The sequence below is a fragment of the Entamoeba invadens genome (genome assembly GCF_000330505.1).
Source record: "Entamoeba invadens IP1 unplaced genomic scaffold scaff_1105074726225, whole genome shotgun sequence".
NCBI classification, from domain to species: domain Eukaryota; phylum Evosea; order Mastigamoebida; family Endamoebidae; genus Entamoeba; species Entamoeba invadens.
Genome location: NW_004191814.1, coordinates 308,107 through 325,608, shown reverse-complemented (window position 1 = coordinate 325,608; position 17,502 = coordinate 308,107). Strand labels below are relative to the sequence as shown.

At 33.2% G+C, this 17,502-nt stretch overlaps 6 protein-coding genes across 6 annotated transcripts; 2 read left to right on the top strand and 4 right to left on the bottom strand.

Annotated features, from left to right (window-relative positions):
* Window positions 1-4,005: 4,005 nt before the first annotated feature.
* EIN_410340 (hypothetical protein) lies at window positions 4,006-5,946 on the top strand (the record flags this gene model as incomplete). The annotated part of the gene is made up of 3 exons (XM_004184993.1): window positions 4,006-4,072; window positions 4,165-4,292; window positions 4,321-5,946. 3 exons carry the CDS (start codon window positions 4,006-4,008, stop codon window positions 5,944-5,946), a joined length of 1,821 nt encoding a protein of 606 aa, XP_004185041.1.
* Window positions 5,947-6,148: 202 nt separating this feature from the next.
* Window positions 6,149-6,550, bottom strand: EIN_410330 (hypothetical protein; the record flags this gene model as incomplete). Its single annotated transcript, XM_004184992.1, has 2 exons — window positions 6,149-6,255; window positions 6,295-6,550. 2 exons carry the CDS (start codon window positions 6,548-6,550, stop codon window positions 6,149-6,151), a joined length of 363 nt encoding a protein of 120 aa, XP_004185040.1.
* A 1,226-nt stretch (window positions 6,551-7,776) lies between these two features.
* Window positions 7,777-8,805, bottom strand: EIN_410320 (hypothetical protein; the record flags this gene model as incomplete). Its single annotated transcript, XM_004184991.1, has 1 exon — window positions 7,777-8,805. The coding sequence occupies one exon, from the start codon at window positions 8,803-8,805 to the stop codon at window positions 7,777-7,779; it is 1,029 nt and encodes a 342-aa protein (XP_004185039.1).
* A 359-nt stretch (window positions 8,806-9,164) lies between these two features.
* Window positions 9,165-10,330, bottom strand: EIN_410310 (hypothetical protein; the record flags this gene model as incomplete). The annotated part of the gene is made up of 2 exons (XM_004184990.1): window positions 9,165-9,875; window positions 10,022-10,330. 2 exons carry the CDS (start codon window positions 10,328-10,330, stop codon window positions 9,165-9,167), a joined length of 1,020 nt encoding a protein of 339 aa, XP_004185038.1.
* Window positions 10,331-11,093: 763 nt separating this feature from the next.
* EIN_410300 (hypothetical protein) lies at window positions 11,094-13,556 on the top strand (the record flags this gene model as incomplete). The annotated part of the gene is made up of 1 exon (XM_004184989.1): window positions 11,094-13,556. One exon carries the CDS (start codon window positions 11,094-11,096, stop codon window positions 13,554-13,556), a length of 2,463 nt encoding a protein of 820 aa, XP_004185037.1.
* Window positions 13,557-13,868: 312 nt separating this feature from the next.
* Window positions 13,869-17,486, bottom strand: EIN_410290 (serine-threonine protein kinase; the record flags this gene model as incomplete). Its single annotated transcript, XM_004184988.1, has 1 exon — window positions 13,869-17,486. A coding segment is annotated over one exon (3,618 nt), but the record flags the coding sequence as incomplete, so codon positions are not given.
* Between the last annotated feature and the right edge of the window lie 16 nt (window positions 17,487-17,502).

Here is a 17,502-nt window from a genome sequence, read left to right as displayed (position 1 = left end):
GAATCTTTCTTCTTAGGTAAGAAAGTTTATATAAATGTATTAACGAATGAAAAACAATAACATGCTTAACATATATGAGAATGAAAGGTATTCCAAACAATTTATTGGAAAATAACAAAAATCTAATTGAATTATATAAGAAACTCTACGAGGGAGAATCTTATACATTTAACTTACTAGAATTAAAACCCAGTTTCGAATTTAGTAAGACGTTTGATATTAAAACAAGAGAGAACTTTACTAAAAAATCAAATTCTAAATGAAGACAACTTATTCGTAACCAATTATATAATAGACTTTTATATGTTCCCAGCATATTTTAGTCTATTTTTGGTTTGAAATCATTTGAGATTATTTTATAAAAATAAAAATTAAAAATAATTAATTTGAAATAATCTTATAAAGTATGACAACATCTGATAACATCTAAGAAATACTAAAAAATATATAATATAATACGAGAGTTTATATGAATTGACTTAAAAAGTCATCTAAATCTTTACATTCAGATTCTGGTTTAAATTTAAATTTATCAACATGATATTTTCTTAGTGGTTTATTACTAAATGTCATTCCTTTATGATTATTATCTTTGATACTATATCTAACCCAATCATCACTATATTTACTAACTCTGGGTTTGATTAATTTGACAGTGTCGTCCTTAATTTGATATAATTCCTTAGATTCAACTCTATAGTATAAATCAACTTCGTGATTATTTATCTCTGTATTATAAACACATTTCTTTTTAATGGCTTTAATAATACGTTCCATAGTAGTTGTCATTTTAGACTTACAAAAAATTAAATTATCACTTTAAAATAATAACACTATAATAATTAAACCTAAATAACGGAGCGAAGCGACGAAATTGTGAGGATTGAGTGTTCCCGAAAGGTGCACGAAATCAGCACAATTTCGTTTGAAGGGACTTTTCTTAAAAACATCTAAAAATATATAAAAATTAATTTTTGTTGAAAAATAACAAAAAAGATAAAAAATTCCAAATATTTACACATTTTCATTATTATTTTTTTATTCTGTTTTTTTGGGAAGTGGTTCAATAAAAAAATATTTTTTTTCTGTCTTAAATAATATAAAAAATGGCAAAAATGAAAAGTGCAGGTTTTCTACAATGTGGAGATTTTTTTCAACATCCTTATTTATAGGACGATGATCTATATGAACACGTGATTCAATTCGTGTGTGGACTGTACAACTTTGTTATAACCAAAAAGTTTATTCAAAGCACATTTTTGTACGTTGATCACAATAATATTTCTGTTATAAACACTGACATAAAACACAACAAAATAAACAAAAAATGCTGTGATGTTGTAAAAGAGTGTGTTTCTGAATTTTGTGACACAATTGTACTTGTTATTAAATTAACAGATAAAAATGTTAAAAATGAATGTATTTTTAACTAATTTGTATTTAAAAGATCAAATGGTTATAATAGATTCGTTGCTATTGCTAAATATCAATTTTTTAATGGAAAGTGATCCACTTCGCGTTTACAATATTTGTGAAAATTACAAGTTTATTTGTGACAAAAAGTTTATTATTATACCTTTTAATATTAAAGATGGTGGTGGTCATTCGTTTACACTTGTTTACAAATTAGAATTGTTTGAAAATAAGTATGAATTTAATTGTTATAAAATGGATTCATTAATTTGTTTTACTAATAAAGTTAAATGGGACGGTAATAAAGTATAAAGCGAATTTAACTCATTTTTGATTAAAATGAAATGCTTTGATGCCATTGGATTGCCAACCACTATAATTGAAATACCATGTCCACAACAAAAGCCTTTCACTAATGATTGTGAAAAAAAACTTTGTGTTTAATTAATCATATTCTCAAATACGAATCAATAAATGTTGAAATAACTGAAACTGAATGCATTGAGTATATGGCAGATTTTGAAAAAAGATTGAAATTTTAATTTGAATGTGTTATTTTTGATGTCAATTATTACTAAATATTACCATATATTATTTAAATTAACACTTATTTTTATTTTGGTTTGATGTACTATTTTTTATTTATACAACTCTATTAATAGGAAAAATGGGTGTGTTAAGTTAATACTAATTATTGAGTTAACACTTCTTAGAACGGGAATTGCTAAAAAAAAAACTGAGTTTAATATGGTAAACATTATTGTTTTTTTGCCGACAGTTTTGTTTATTGTGGGAACTTTCTATTGTTCTAATAATATAACACGAAAAAACAACGTTTGGGGAGTGAACAACGTTAACAGACTGCCTCTAGTAATATTTGGGAATTGAAATTTGTTAAATAAAGCCCTTTTAGTTTACGCAAATTATACTTATAAAGAAGGGTTTTACATCCTAAATAATATACTGGTTTTGTTGAAAATGTTAAAGACAAAGGTTTTATGTCTAAACTAAACTATTAATTAATAACAATAAATTATATTACAATAGTATATTATTTATGAACATAAAAATGACAAAATAATCACAAAAACAATTTCTATTAACATAGTTAAATTAAATTTATTTTTTACTTTAAAAACTTTAAAAAGTTAAATGGCAAAATACCGCATTTTAACCATAAGTTAAATTTTAATTATATAACAATTGTAAATTGCTCAAATTTATAACATATTGCTATACGGCAAATACCAACAAAAACCACTAAAAAAACAATGCATGTTACTCATTTCATTTAACACATAATAATAACAATTGTCTATCTATATTTACCATCCACACCTTTTCAGCCTATCCACAGTTAACTATACCATAGTATTTAATGACAAATTATATTTTATAAAAAAATAATATTTTTCAATTTCAATATTTTTTTGATTACATATAGTTTTACAATTAATTAAATAAATTAAAGTTAATTAATAAAAAACTTTAGTGTTAAAATTTTTAACAAAATTGTTTTTTTTTGAGGCAAATTCATTTAAATGGTAAAAGTAAAAGATGACTTTTACTAAAAATAAAATTTGTTTTTTCTGTTTTAACTTTCAAAAAAATCGGTTTTTTATGAATTCGGTCCAAAAAACGTATTTTTTTGTAAACTCTTAGGTAAATTTTATATCAATTACAACACAAATGTGTAAGATTTCCAAAGCCATCCACATAAAAGTGGTCTATCACGTTAACACTCTTTAAGATTTATTTTTAAACCACCAAATAATAAATTTATAATAATATAATAATATAATAATATAATAATATAATAATAAACTTTGTAAAATAAATGTAAATTAGTATTTAATAGTTTTGACTATTAATTATAATAAGTTTAAATAATTTCCTTACAAAAACTGAATTTAACAATTAGACAATTTAAAAAATTTATTTGTTTTTTACATTTCGTTATTTATATTAATCGGGAAAATTTATTAATCTGTGTGAAATAACCATAGAGATTGGGCTCTGAATCAATCGCAGTCGACTAACTGAATGTAGTTTTACTTAAGGTGTAATTTTTCTTTTTTGAAACTCCCGTTTTTATAGTCTTAACCCCTCGGTTCCTTCTCGGCATCAAATGGTTATACGTTATTTATATCATACTCCTTCTGTTCTAGAAAAAATGTTATTTTAAAACACAGAATGACACCCATCTTTGACGTATAATTGAATTACCAGATTCTAAAAATGCTGATAATATCTAGTAAATTTTACAAATGATGGAATAAGAAATACACAGAGTTATTAAATAAAGAATTATTATTTTTTCCAATTCTCAATTTCTTTTATATTAATGAGCAAAATATTAGATGTTTTTGGTGAGTACAGGTCTATTTTGGGATTGATAATTTTATTACCAATTTTTTGTTCCTCCAAATTGTTTGCAAATCCAACTCGCTTGCACCATTTGATTTTATTTTGTCCCAAAAAGGGTGTTTAATCCACATTATCTTTTATCTTAGAAAAAAGTGTATAACAATTAACCGAAAACTTAATATAAACAAATAAAAAAACTTTTTGTTGTATTATTTATAATTGAAGATGGACTGTTACATTACGAAAAAACAACAAGAACTTCCGGCAAACCTGAATAATAAAAACATTTGCAGTTGTTTCAAATTTAGTCTTTCTTGTCTCGATATTTTTTAACTTCATCCAATCAGATACGAAAAAAAGATATTGAAGTCAGCATAGGTGCAGAGAATCTCTTTTTGTTCATTCTAAAGAAATCAATGATTGATACCAGCGTATTGGAGCAACTTCTTCTCGATTGTGACTCTGGCCTTCTCCTTTCAATTTGCCGGAATGTTTGTTACTACCAAAACCACGTTTTGTTTTCTTTGAAATAACCACTAGTTGATGTACGATATTGATGACACTCTGTGTTTGAGAAACGCAACGATTGTGGTCAACTACTTCAAGTCACAAAATCGCTTAAGAGAACTTTTCTACTGGGCATACAAACAAGAGTTTCTTCCAAACACCAGAAATCAGAGCGAAATGGAATTCAACCGGTTTTTCACCATTTTCAATAGAGTCTATTCGTTGACTTATATGGAACCTTTTCAAATTGCTTCGCTCAACAAATTCCTTTTTGAAAAACAACTTTTTTCAAAACTCGAGCCCAAGTTCCTGAATACAAACAAATCCGAATTCACAGAAGAAATGCTCAAGAAGTCGAGTGAGTCGTACAACATCCTCAAATTGTGTGTCTCAAGGATATTAGATTGTATCAGTGTGAACACAAATCTTGTTCCTAACGAATATGCAGATGTTATTAACTACATTTTACGAACAGAATCTACTCTTGAAAAAAAGAAGGACGACCACTACCTTGTTGAGATCTGTTTCTCGGAATTGGTCAGGGTTTTCATTCAATGTGTTATTATACCCTATCTCAACAGCAAAAGAGCCTTACTTCGTAAATTTGGGAGTTCAGTGGAGGAGTGTGTGGACAACATAGTTTTTGTGGGAGAAACACTTCTTTCATTGATAACACCAACGTCACAAACAGTCGACTCTGACCTTAGTTTATTAGTTGAGAAGAAAACGGTCGATATATTGGACAAAGTGATCAAAACAGCACACACCAATGCAACACAAAAATTTGAGCCGTTCAGACACGACTATGATGACATAATTAGTCTTATACAAACATCTATAGTTCCTATCAAACGAAACTTAACACAAGACGTCAGTGTCCAATTAATGAAGGCGCTTGAGATCCCAAATTCAAGTTTGGAAGATTTCTTGGTCTACAACGACGTGTTACAAAAGATTTCCAACTTCGCAAAGAACTTTCAGATGTACTTCAGTGCGACGTTAGAAGAAGCGAAAAAGAAAGAGTCAGAGTTGAACCGTGTTAAGACGCTCATAGAAAATTACAAGCAGGCTTTAATGATGAAAAAGATCAAAAACTACGACTTGGCTCTCCATCTTGAAGAATTGAAGAAACAAGAAGACGAGAAGGAACTTGACGTATTGACCTTTTTAAGAGAAAGCCGACTCTCAAAGTCACAAAACTCACTCAGCGAACGAGAAAGTAACTTACTCAGAGTGTCTCCTTTTGACGAACTTGAACCAAAAGAAGTGAAACCAAGTTCTGTGGTTCCAAAGAAGAAAGGATTTGCAACGAGTTGGGGGGCGTTAGGTTCTGTCTTCAAGAAATGTGACAAGAAAGACAAGAAGGCGAGTAAAGTGGACGAGAAAGAGAAAGAAGTTGTGAATGGTTTTCACTTAGAAACTTCATACTCATCAATCTGTGTCAGAAAGTCAACTCTCTCCCCACACAAAAAAGAGGAGAACAAGCGTCCTGTCGTTTTAAGGATATTTGCTGAAAAGAAAAAAACACCAAAAACACTCGAAGTGATCGAAGAGGAAAGTAATGAATCATTTAGGACGTCCGAAATCGAAGAGAGTATTAAACATGGATACTCCGAAAAAACTAGTACTCCCCCACGTGTTGTAAACATCCACTTTTAACTCACAAATGACTGAGTGAATGTACAGACAATTATTTGTTATTGATTTGTTGTTATTTATTTATTTAGTGTTTATTATATTTTATTTATTATATTTTATAATATATATATTATAAATATAAAAATTATTTAAATAACACACGAAAACATAAATAAATATAACATAATGATTTATGAACGTCTAAAGTTGCAAAGATTTAATGTCACACAGGAAATTCTCCATATCCAGATGTGGCTGGCACAGGGAAAAATGCAAAGACAGCTATACCGAAGACTAAAGTGAGCAGCACGATTACAACAACAGCAATTACTATAAGTATGATAATAACAAAAAGAATAAAGAATAAACAGGAACAAGCACCAAACCAACGAGCACAACAATTTGTCCCATCTCTCATAGAACATATACATGAAACACAAAAATAGCCTGGACAGAACACAAAACCTAAGACGAAAAATATCGATGAAAGTAATAGAATACTGTTGTTCTCTGTAGAAGAAACTGTATTGCTGTTATCATAAAGACTCGGCTGTTGGTTGTAACTTATCTCAACTTTATTCACCATTTCAGCCTTCGCTTGTGCGGTATCCATCTCGACTTCCATTGCTCACAAATATTAGGTTTAGAAGTTTTGGGTACAGTTTTATCTTGTTTTTTTTGTTATCGTTTTCAATGCAACATGATTTGTTCTTTCCAAAAAAAGACAATTTGGCACTGTTTAATGTTATTGGAATATTTGAAATAAATAAACTTTTTATTTTAAATTGTTATAATTATTATTTTTATTGGTATTGTTATTATAATGTAATAATAATAATAACTAAAATAAAACTATAAAAAACAGGCAGTTTTGTAGAAAACCATTTATCAATAAAAATGTTACAATGACAAGTTACTTTATAGATTTTCGCATTGTTTCGGGTGATTAAATTAGTTTAAATCTTTTTGTCGTTTTAATTATCTTGTTGTTTTTTAATTGAATCAATTGGGTATTTATTAAAAAATAATTGTGTTTTATGAATTGTTAAATAATAACTAAAGTTAATACAATTAAAAAAATGGAGTTTCCATTTTTATTTTTGTTTTTCAATAAAAAAATAGTAATTTATTATTATCTTATTAGCTTGTAAAACCATTTTTATTTAAATTATGATGTTATGATATAAAACAAATTGTTTTTTGTCAAAACATATTAAAGATTCATCCTCTAAATGTTGTTCCCGTTTTTAGATATTAATAACTAGAATATATCGGGAAATGTTTCGAAACGCTAGAAAATCATTGTTTCAATTTTTTTACCGTTTTTATGATTTATTACCTAAATCCCAATTATTTAAAGGATTTTTTGTCTATTTTCTGCAAAAATGACAACTTTTGGAGAAAGGACAACGTTAAAAGACTGACTCGATTATTTGTTTTGTTTTTATATCAACTGATATAATTGCTATAATATAAACTAAAATGGGGTAAACAACTTTTAAAACTTTTAATTTGCATATTAAAAACCCCATACAAAACAAGATATTCTTGAATATCAAAAATGTTTTAAAACACAAAATATATTTTGTTTTAAAGACCTTTTTCAAAAACAAAAAGCATTAACACTTTAAATAACAATGAACAAAATTCAAGTGGTCTAAAAATCGGGAAATCTTGAGTTTATTAAATTAATTTCCGTTTTTTTAGAGTTTATATTATGTGCATTAACAATACACCAGCTAAAAAAGGAAAATCATCAAAAATTGTATTAATATCCCGATAAAAACAGGCCAAAACAAAAAAAGGGGCGTTATTTTAAGTGTTAAACAAAACAATTATCAACCAGAAGCATCATGACACTTGTATGATGACCACACGCTTGATCGTAAAGGCAACCCAGTTATTCCCAGTCAAGTCTTCATCTTCACAGTCATACGTATTTGAAAGGAAGCAACAAATACTCTTTTCCTTACCCAATGAGCCAAGGGAGATATAACCAACTGTATTTCCCCACACCATTAAATTGGACTTCTTCTCCAAAAAAGAAGCACACGCTTTTATGTTTTTTCTCTGACTAAACCTCTTTAAATGTCTTGAGCCGTTCCGATAAACAGAGAAAATAAAATGAGAATTGTCAATCTCGCAATCTCCTGGAACTTTCTCGAAGAACGCGCCGAACGAAGTGCCGTCTGAGGCGAAACAAAGAACCGCAATTTTGTGATGGGTTTCTATTTCAGAGCGCAAACATTGAACGGAAGACTCGGCTGTGTCAGTGTCAAAGAGTAACTTTGCACTTGTCGTCTTCGTCCACTGCGTTAATGAGCTCATGCATTCCGAAATGCAGGTATTCTCGTCGCACGCTTTGACATCATTGACTTTTATAGTTTCTTTATTTTCGCTTTGTGGCTTTTTACAGAGGCACTGTTGCACCCTGATTGACAACTCCATGCGATTACAAAGCGTCTCTGCAGCTACTTTTGACAAATCTGGAGGTAAAAGTTTCATTACAGCACAATCACGGACAATCTGAGAGAGCATCGTTCCACAAAAATATTCTGAAGCAAGAATCTCAAGATCTGTTTTGGTGATCGTTCCGATAAATTTCGAAATCTCGTCATCATTTCGCGATCTTGAAAGGTTCTTGAGTTTTGAGTATCGTTCGAAGTAACTTTTGTCAACTGGAAAAAGATCAGTGCTTTTTGGTGAAAGAGAGAGAAGTTCAGATTGAACATTTTTGGAAAGAGAGCTGGTAAATAGCTCAATTTTCGAAAGAAAATTGGCTTTAGATGTCAGCCCGATAGAGTTCAAGTAATTCCGAACGTGCTTGTCCTTAATTTTCGAAAGCTCATGTTCAACAGACATAGAAACTGCTCCTATCATATTGTAATAAACTTAATTTGTTTTTGAGGAGTGGTGTTTTCGTTTTGAACACATTTTGAATGAGAAAGTCAGTTTTTCATTTTGGTGTGATAAAAGATATGTGGAAACCATTATTGTAAGTAAAAATTATTATAAAAACTAATCCCATGGTTTTTTGTCAAAAACATTTAGCCAAAAGTTTTAGCTAAATTAATTAGACAGAAAATATTAATTTATTATACTATAATATTATAGTACAATTATTTGCATTTTGATCCTTCTATTTATTGCTTTGATATAATAACATTCTAGTACATAAAAATGATAGTAAAATTATAATTAAACTAATTAAATAAGAAATGAATAATAAAAATAAGCATTCAGCCGTCTTTGTCAACGACACACGCAGTTGCTCTTCTCTTTCTGACACTTCCAATAAACGAGAAAACCTTAGACGTGCGCTTTGGCTTCAAGTCGACCAAACCGACCAGTTCGTCGTTGATTGAGTTTGTATCTTTGAATTCAGTTTTTGAGGAAGATGTAAGCGAGTGTACTCTAACTCCTTGTGGTTGTGTTGATTGGTCCATTTTGTCGCATTGAAGCATCGAAACTGTTTTTGTGATTTCGCTGTCAGGATTAACGATTTGAATTGCGCCTTCAAGTTTCGCGATTTTGGACTCGATGAGGGAGAGCGACTCGATCATTTGGAAACTCTGCTGTTCGTCGATTTCGTTTGACTGTTTGAAATTCTTGGAATATTGTTCCAGTTGTGATTTAACCATCTGAGCGTGTTGGATTATAATTTTAGCAGATTTGATGTGGTGAGTGTCATAAATATGATCTAACGCGTCGTCGATCATAAGTATAGCCTCTGTGATTTTTTCTATACAATTTCCAAGCCCGTTGTCGGGGTGTATATACAGTTCAAAGTCGGTTGGCTCGGGTAAGACAAAGGTCACCCCTTTCTTCTTATATTTCATGTACATATTTGTGTAGTCGAAAAGTTGTTTTGGAAAGAGTACGCCCCACGTCTGCACGATACGCATCATTTTGTCCGTGACAATGTCAATCCTTTTCTTCTTCTTTGATTTCTACATGTGAGTTTGTGAATTGGCAATGCGAAAATGATTGTGTGATACAAATTCTACAATACAAACGCACGTGGTTATGAATCTATGGAGGTGCAATGAATCTATCTGTAATAGTAAAACAACTAATAAAGTATTGTAAAACAAACTTCGAAGTTTGCAATGCACTCGAACCACTCCAACAGATCAGGGTTAACCATTTGAAGTCGGAAGTTGTTTTCTCTCTTAACGATGTGGTCCATTAAACACAACACATAATACATTTCCAAACTTGGGAGGAAGTTGTTATAAAATGCTTTCATCTTAGTCACAATTTGGTTTCTTAAAGGGGCTGCGCTTTGGGGGATGTCATGGACGATCTTAGAAAGAGTGTCGAAACTTTTGATTTGAGGTGCGCTGTTCAGTTCGTTGACGGCATGTTCGAAGATTTGACTCAGAGGGACGGTCTTCTTTGTCATAATGAATAGTTTTTTAAAGATTCTAATTATCAGTCTTATTGCCATTCAGAGCGCTCTGACGGTTGAGATTGTAAAAATGAGCAAATGACTTTTCCGAGAATGACCACCCCTCTCACTATTGTTTTGTCCTAATTTCAGGTTTTTGTGGCAATCCTTTTTTAATTGATTTTTAATGGCATTTTCTTCGGTAATGAACTTCTTTTTACCATGGAAATACTATTGCCCAGATTGTAACAATTTGATTTATTTTTGGAAAATAATCACAACAGTTGTATCAATTATAGCTTTATATAGTTTGTAATACTATTAAAAAAGATGGTTAATTATAAAATTCTTAAATTGTTCAGTTTTAAAATAGTTTTTTACTTTAAAAGCGCGATTTTTTTTGAGGTTTTTAGACAAAAAAAAACCTAAAACATTTATAACAAAACCAACAAAATGTTATACAAAAAGTAGAATGGAATTATATTTTAACTATAAAAAAGTAATACCATTTTAATAAAATACTTTGACTTTATTTGGATCTGAAAAATAGCACAACTTCCGCTTATCTTTCAAAGTCTTAACCCAAACCGTTTCATTCAATATCAATAAGTTGTTCCATACAAGTGTTTGTATACCACAGATTTTGAATGCAGCTTCAAGTAATTGATTTTTACAAAGACGTTTTTGATTAAAAGAAACACTAAGCCCTAAAACTCAAACTTTCATCAACAAAAAAAAGTGAAAAGGGTTTTTGAGATGCAAAACTCAAAAAGTAAAAATGGAACAGTTTCCCGACAAGCGGCCGAGCCCGCCACGGTACACCGACGCCGCCGTCGCAAAAGACGTCACGTGGATCTTCGAGAGTTTTCAGATGGAACCGCGAGACCACCAAATGGTCTGTCTTCAAAAACTTCTCGAAGACCTTCAGTCGCAAACGCCGCAGAACAATTACTTGATGCAACACGCGACAGGGTCAGGGAAGTCGATGACCATTGCAGTCCTTTCGCACTTTTTGTATAACTTGGACGACGGAAAACGGTTTGACAAAATCATTGTATTGAATGATCGAATTCATTTAGACACACAGCTTTGTAATACAGTGAAAAGCGTCATTGCCGTGTCCGACGGGGTCAAAGTGAAACGGATGAAGAATTCGACGAAGCTCCAGAAAGCGCTGCAAGACAAAGAGACGCGAATGTTCTGTACAACGCTCCAGAAGTTCGCGTTTGTCGAAACGGAACTCCCAAACGACTTGAATATCGCGATTATATCGGATGAAGCGCATCGGTCCCATGGCGCAGCGGCAACGAGAAAACTACATACGATGCTCACGGGGGAACAAAGACAAAACAGACATATAACGTACTTTTCATTCACTGCAACACCAACACAGAAGTGCTTGAGGCTCTTCGGAACACACAGAGACGGACTTATAAGGCCGTTCCACTGCTTTTCGTTAGCAGAAAGTGAAACAAAGGGTTTGGTGCTCAATGTACTGAGGAACTACTCTGTTGTGCCGAAGATGTATAATTTGACGGGGAAAACGAAAGGCATTGAAATGATTACGGACGGGAAACAAGTCGCGCGGTGTCTCTCGGACGAGATCAGAACAACGGAAAGTTTGATGAAAAGAAGAGCGGAATTTATCATCGAGCATTTTTCGAATCTTGCGGAACAGAAAGACAACGACAAATTCAAAGGGATTGCGATGTTGGTGTGTCGAACACGGAAAAGCGTGATTAAGTATACGCAAATGTTGCGGAACGTGATAACAGAGAAAGGAAAGGACTTTGGCGTGTTTGGGACGTTCAGTGAAACGGACATCGACGGGGTGATGGAAAGTGAGGAGAAGCTGAACACGATGTACAACACGTACAGCGACTCGAAACACATTTGTGAATTACTGAAGGATCAATCGAAGAATATCAGAATCATTGTTGCTGCCGACAAATTACAGACGGGGTTTGATGAGCCGAGACTGATGTGTATGTACGTTGACAAAGTGCTGAATGGTGCGCATGCAGTACAAACACTTGGGCGGTTAGACCGAAAGTGTGAGGGGAAGGACGAGGTGTTTGTTGTTGATTTTTCGAATCAGATGGAAGCCCTTAAAAAGGCGTGGGGAGCGTTTTATCATGAAGCGTTGCTCTTTGAGTCTGACAGCGATGTGAAACGACAGGATGTGTTCAATGCTGTTAAAATGCGGTTGAAAACGATTGAAGGTGTCAAGGAGAAGAATGTGGAAGTTGCGAGGATAGCAGTGAAACAGGAAAACGTTGAACGGAGGATTCGGATGACAAACCCGGTCCAGACGGACATGCTTCTCTTTTTGAAATTAGTTGACTACTTTCAAGACGACAACGACACCGACGTCAAGTACTCTTTTATATCAAAGCTCTACACGTCGTTGTCGACACAAAACACAAAGACCGCGAGTCTAACGCAGTTACTTAAAAGCTCTTTGGGAGTGAGTGTGGATGGTGAGAAAGTTGAGGCAGTTGATATGCCGATAACGAGCATTGAGAGGAGTGGGCCGATAGCGAATAGCCTTGCAGTGTATCAACGGAGGTGTCGAGAGATGACATCAACGGAAGTGGTTGAACTTGCTGAAAGGATGGTGGACGGCGAACGGAGTGTGAACGATGGGATCAGTCGATTTTCGCAAGAGGTGTATTCGAAAAACAACCGGGACTTGCTGCGAGGGATTGTGAATAAATATTCGAAACAAGCGGTGAAGAGAAAGCCAGTCAAGAAGGTGGAGGTCAACGCGTATTGTAAACAAAATGTGCGTTCGTTACTTGGGTGGGAGAAGGTGAATGGGACGCTCCGTTTTTTATTGAAAGAGATCATCAACAGCGAAGGGTTGGAACAGTTTGTGAATGAAAATGGAATACCGTTTTTGTTTGGGATTCTCAGTAGCGCGGGGACGTATGAAATGTCGTTTGTACAAGCGGGACTTGTTGTGATACTGGAATGCACGAAACCGGTGTTCACGAGCGCATTGAAGGAGACCATGTTCGACGTTAATTATTTGATGAAAGCCGTGGAGGAAAACACGAAATATCTTTCAGCGAATGCATTGAAAATACTTCTGAGGATCTGCTCGATGTTTCCAAGAGTCAAAGAGTGTGTGGTTGGGGACGAAACATTCCGGAATAAGATTAAGGAAATGTCGCAGAACTCTTCACTGTTTGTGAAACAGGCGGTTGACAGTTTTATTAAGCTTCACATCCACGCATGAAAAGGCAATTTTCTGTGAATTTTGGCTGTTTTTACCCAATTAGTTTGAATTGTTTCATATATAGTTAAATATAATTTAGAGGATGTGTATTTTTCTAAATTAATATATTTAATAGTATATTATTAATAAATATTATAATATATTTCTAGTATTTGGAATAATAACATATTAATTAAAATCAATAGTTTTACTAATCAGAAATATAATTAAAGAATTATTAACTAGAAATTTAAAACAATAATCTATATTGAATAGAATCAATATTTATTATAATATTACTATATAATATAATAGATCATTAATACAAAAGATTCACTGAATAAAATGAGAAGTAATGCCTCTAATGTTTTGAAGCACCTCATTCACCACAGGCCGATCTGCAGAACAGTGTTCCCAACAATTTGCGATGATGTCAAAAAGTGTTGGATCCATCCCAATCAAACAAGGAGGACGTCTGCCAACACAAATAAACTTTTCAATTGTCCAAGAGTGCTTAAACTCCATTGGGGAGAAGGGATTGGCCATTGCAAGGGTAGCATACATTGCCATTCCAAGGGAATATATGTCAGTTTTTTGTGTAAGTTTTTGACCGTTTAAAATTTCTGGAGCTAAGTAAGTTGGGTCTTCCACGACTTCAATTTTCTTATTGAAGAATTTGTTGATGTGATACTTATAACCGGCGTCAGCCAATTTAGCGACTGGAATATTTTGAGGGTCGGACAAGTCTTCTCCAAGAAGTAAAATGTTGGAAGGTTTGATGTTTAAGTGTAAAAAGTTGTGTGTGTGCAAAATAGATAAGGCGGTGGTAATGTCTTGGCAGATCCGAGCTTTCAATTTGAATGGGTAGTTTGCTTTTGCGTCGATGGCATTTTGCATAGTACCGAGAGGAACATATTCAGTGACTAAGTACCGAGCACTTTTCATTGTTACCATCCCAAAGTATTTCACTAAAAACGGGTTGTTTGGGAATGCCTCTAAGATGACTAAGGGATCTTCATACGATCTTTTTTCTTCAGACTGTTTGTAGTCGAAAAACCCAATGTTCCTCACTTTCACTGATTTGTTGTTAAACCTCCCGATGCAAACATCTTCTGTGAAATTGGTCTTCAACGTCTCGTTGAAGTCTAACAAGGTTGGGTCAAGACTCAAACTCTCTGCTGAAGTAACAGCGACTTTAAATTCTAAGGGTGTCACACTCTTGTTGTTGATCGAGACTGGAAAAGTTAATGGAATTTGGGAAGAGAAGGTGCAGAGTGGCATCAACAGTACTTTGACTTGGCAACATTTGTTTGACTTTAATACAAGTACTTCTGGATCAAATGAAACGTTGTATCGAGTATCTTTGGTAACTAAAAAGGTAATAGTGACTGTTTCCTGATCTTTATTTCCGATATAAAAATCGACAATATATTCTCTGTGAATCTGAAGTTTGTCTTGATATTCTAATAATGTTGTACTTGTGAGGAGTGATGGAGTTGTTGGGTAAGGTGTTAATTGCACATCACAGTATTTTAAAGGGAAAATGCCATTAGTCCTCATTTGTTTCACCTTTTCGTTGTGGTTGCTGAAGGCCACAAATACCATGAAAATTAAGAAGATGAGAATGGCAAGTAGAATGAAGAAAAAGATGATGCAAAGAGACACCACCCATCCTACTATTTGAAATGTACACGACACTTTATCTTTTCCTAACACATATGAAAAGGAGCACTCATCACATTTGTTATCTCGTTCACGAATACAGTGCTTTATCTTTTCATAATAGGTACAAGTACCATTGATTAATATGTAAGTGTTTGTACATGTCAGACACATATGCGTTGAGGAGTCACACTCTATACAATTTGATGAAAACGAATCACAAGGCAAACATATGTTGTCGGATAAATAAGAACCCAAACTACATTTTAAACAACCAGTTGGACTAAAAGATGTGCAATTCTGAATTTTGTTATCAGTGGAATGATAACAAGAATCTTCGTGGAGATAATAATCAGAAGAACATAATATACACTTCTCTTTTGATGTACAATACTCACAATTATTTTCACATATTGAACATTTGCCATTCGTCTTGTAATACCCATTTTCACATTTATCACATGCATATCCTTTGTATATCAGACAATGTGGAATTGAAAATGTTTCACAAGAGAGTGATGTCGTATTAAATATATAATTGGAAATACACTGCTCACAATTTGACTTGTTTGAACATAAAATACACTTTTCGATACATGGAGCACATTTTGTCTCGTCAAGGTAATACCCATTGATGCACCGCTTGCATACGCCGTATTCGGCATATTCGCAAGTCATATCACTTTGTTTTGAAAGACACTTCTTACCATCAGAAGACACATAATCAAATTTGTTGACACATTTGAGACATTTTCCATCATACAAAGCAACTTGACATGACTCATCAATACTTTCACATCTCTGCGTTTTGTAATTAAAAAAATGGTTTGTGTCACACTTCTTACAAATGCCATCGGTTATTATTTGACACAAAGTCGTTGTTTGTTCATAGCAAACACCATCAATTAATACATCTGTGATATCTTTACATTCCATACAATTTGAGTCGGCACATTTTGAACACCGTGAAGGACACATTTCACATTTTTCATTCACAAATTGTGTACCCTCTGTACATTGTACAACGTGATTGTTTGATACTATGTCACTCCATTGACTTAATATACAACTTGAGTCTTTTTTCATGTACTGGTTATCGATGTTACAGACATCACAACGCTCATTAACAATCCCTTCACTTTTGAGGGAATAACACTCGTAACAAGAAGTGTCGCATTTAGTGTCACAAATTTGGTAATCCGTTGTTTTGTCACCAAAAAGACACTTTTTGCACATCCCAAGTGTGTAAAATTCACAATTAATCACACTTTCACATTTGCCAAGTTGTGACACTTTATAACCATTTGCACAAAGAACACACTTTGTTTCGTCACACCGTTCACAATTGACAGAACAGGGAACACACATTCTTTCAGCTACTGTTACTTTGAGAAAGTACCCAATTTCACATGTGACACAAAACCCCTTTTGGTCGTACAATTCACATTTTTCGACTGTGGGACGGGCTTCACACATTCCATCTTGAGCTGTTCGTTCTCCACAAATGAGACATTTTGTTGTTTGATTGATGAATAATGACGTGCAATAATTCGAAGTGTCTTCCGTCATAGTTACATCGACACTTTCTGTGTTTGTCTTTGTTTTACTCTTTGCTGTTGGTATCAAGAATGTGATATTTCTTGATGGAAGTGATATGATGTTGAGGTAGTCACTTGTTATCGAAAAGATGTTTTCTGTTTGTACAAACACGTTGTTATTGGTGCCACGTATTGTCACAGAATTTTCTTGTTGCAAATTTGTTGTGAGCAAAAACGACTTTCCGACTGTGAGAAGTGTCACAGTGTTATCAACAAAGACTTGTGTGACTGGAAAGTTAATATTGAATTGTAAGGTAGTCTTGTCTATTTTTAAGTGACACGTTGTCTGTACCTGATCTTGACAAGGACACGAATAGTCGAGATGGGTATAAGTCTGGTCTAAGAAGAATTTGTTATTTAAAGAGTAACAATAGTGTTTCACAAGACCAACGCTTTGACAATCGCTTTGGCTTTGTGGCAAAAGTCCTTGTCCGTCACAACTGAGTTCTCCATTATTCACAGTGACTCTCCTGTTCTTAGACAACACCACAATTTTGTTGTAATCGCTTTTGGGAATTGTGACAAAATTGAGTGGTGTGTCAGAGTAATTTGTGACAAAAATGGGCTTATCTAGTTGGACATGGAGTGGCGCCTGCACAGAGAAGTCTTCTACTTTAATTTCAGTCACATTGTTGGTTAAGACTATTTCAAAGTCACCAGAACCGACTTGGAGTACACTCTTAATATCCACACTTTGATAATCCATT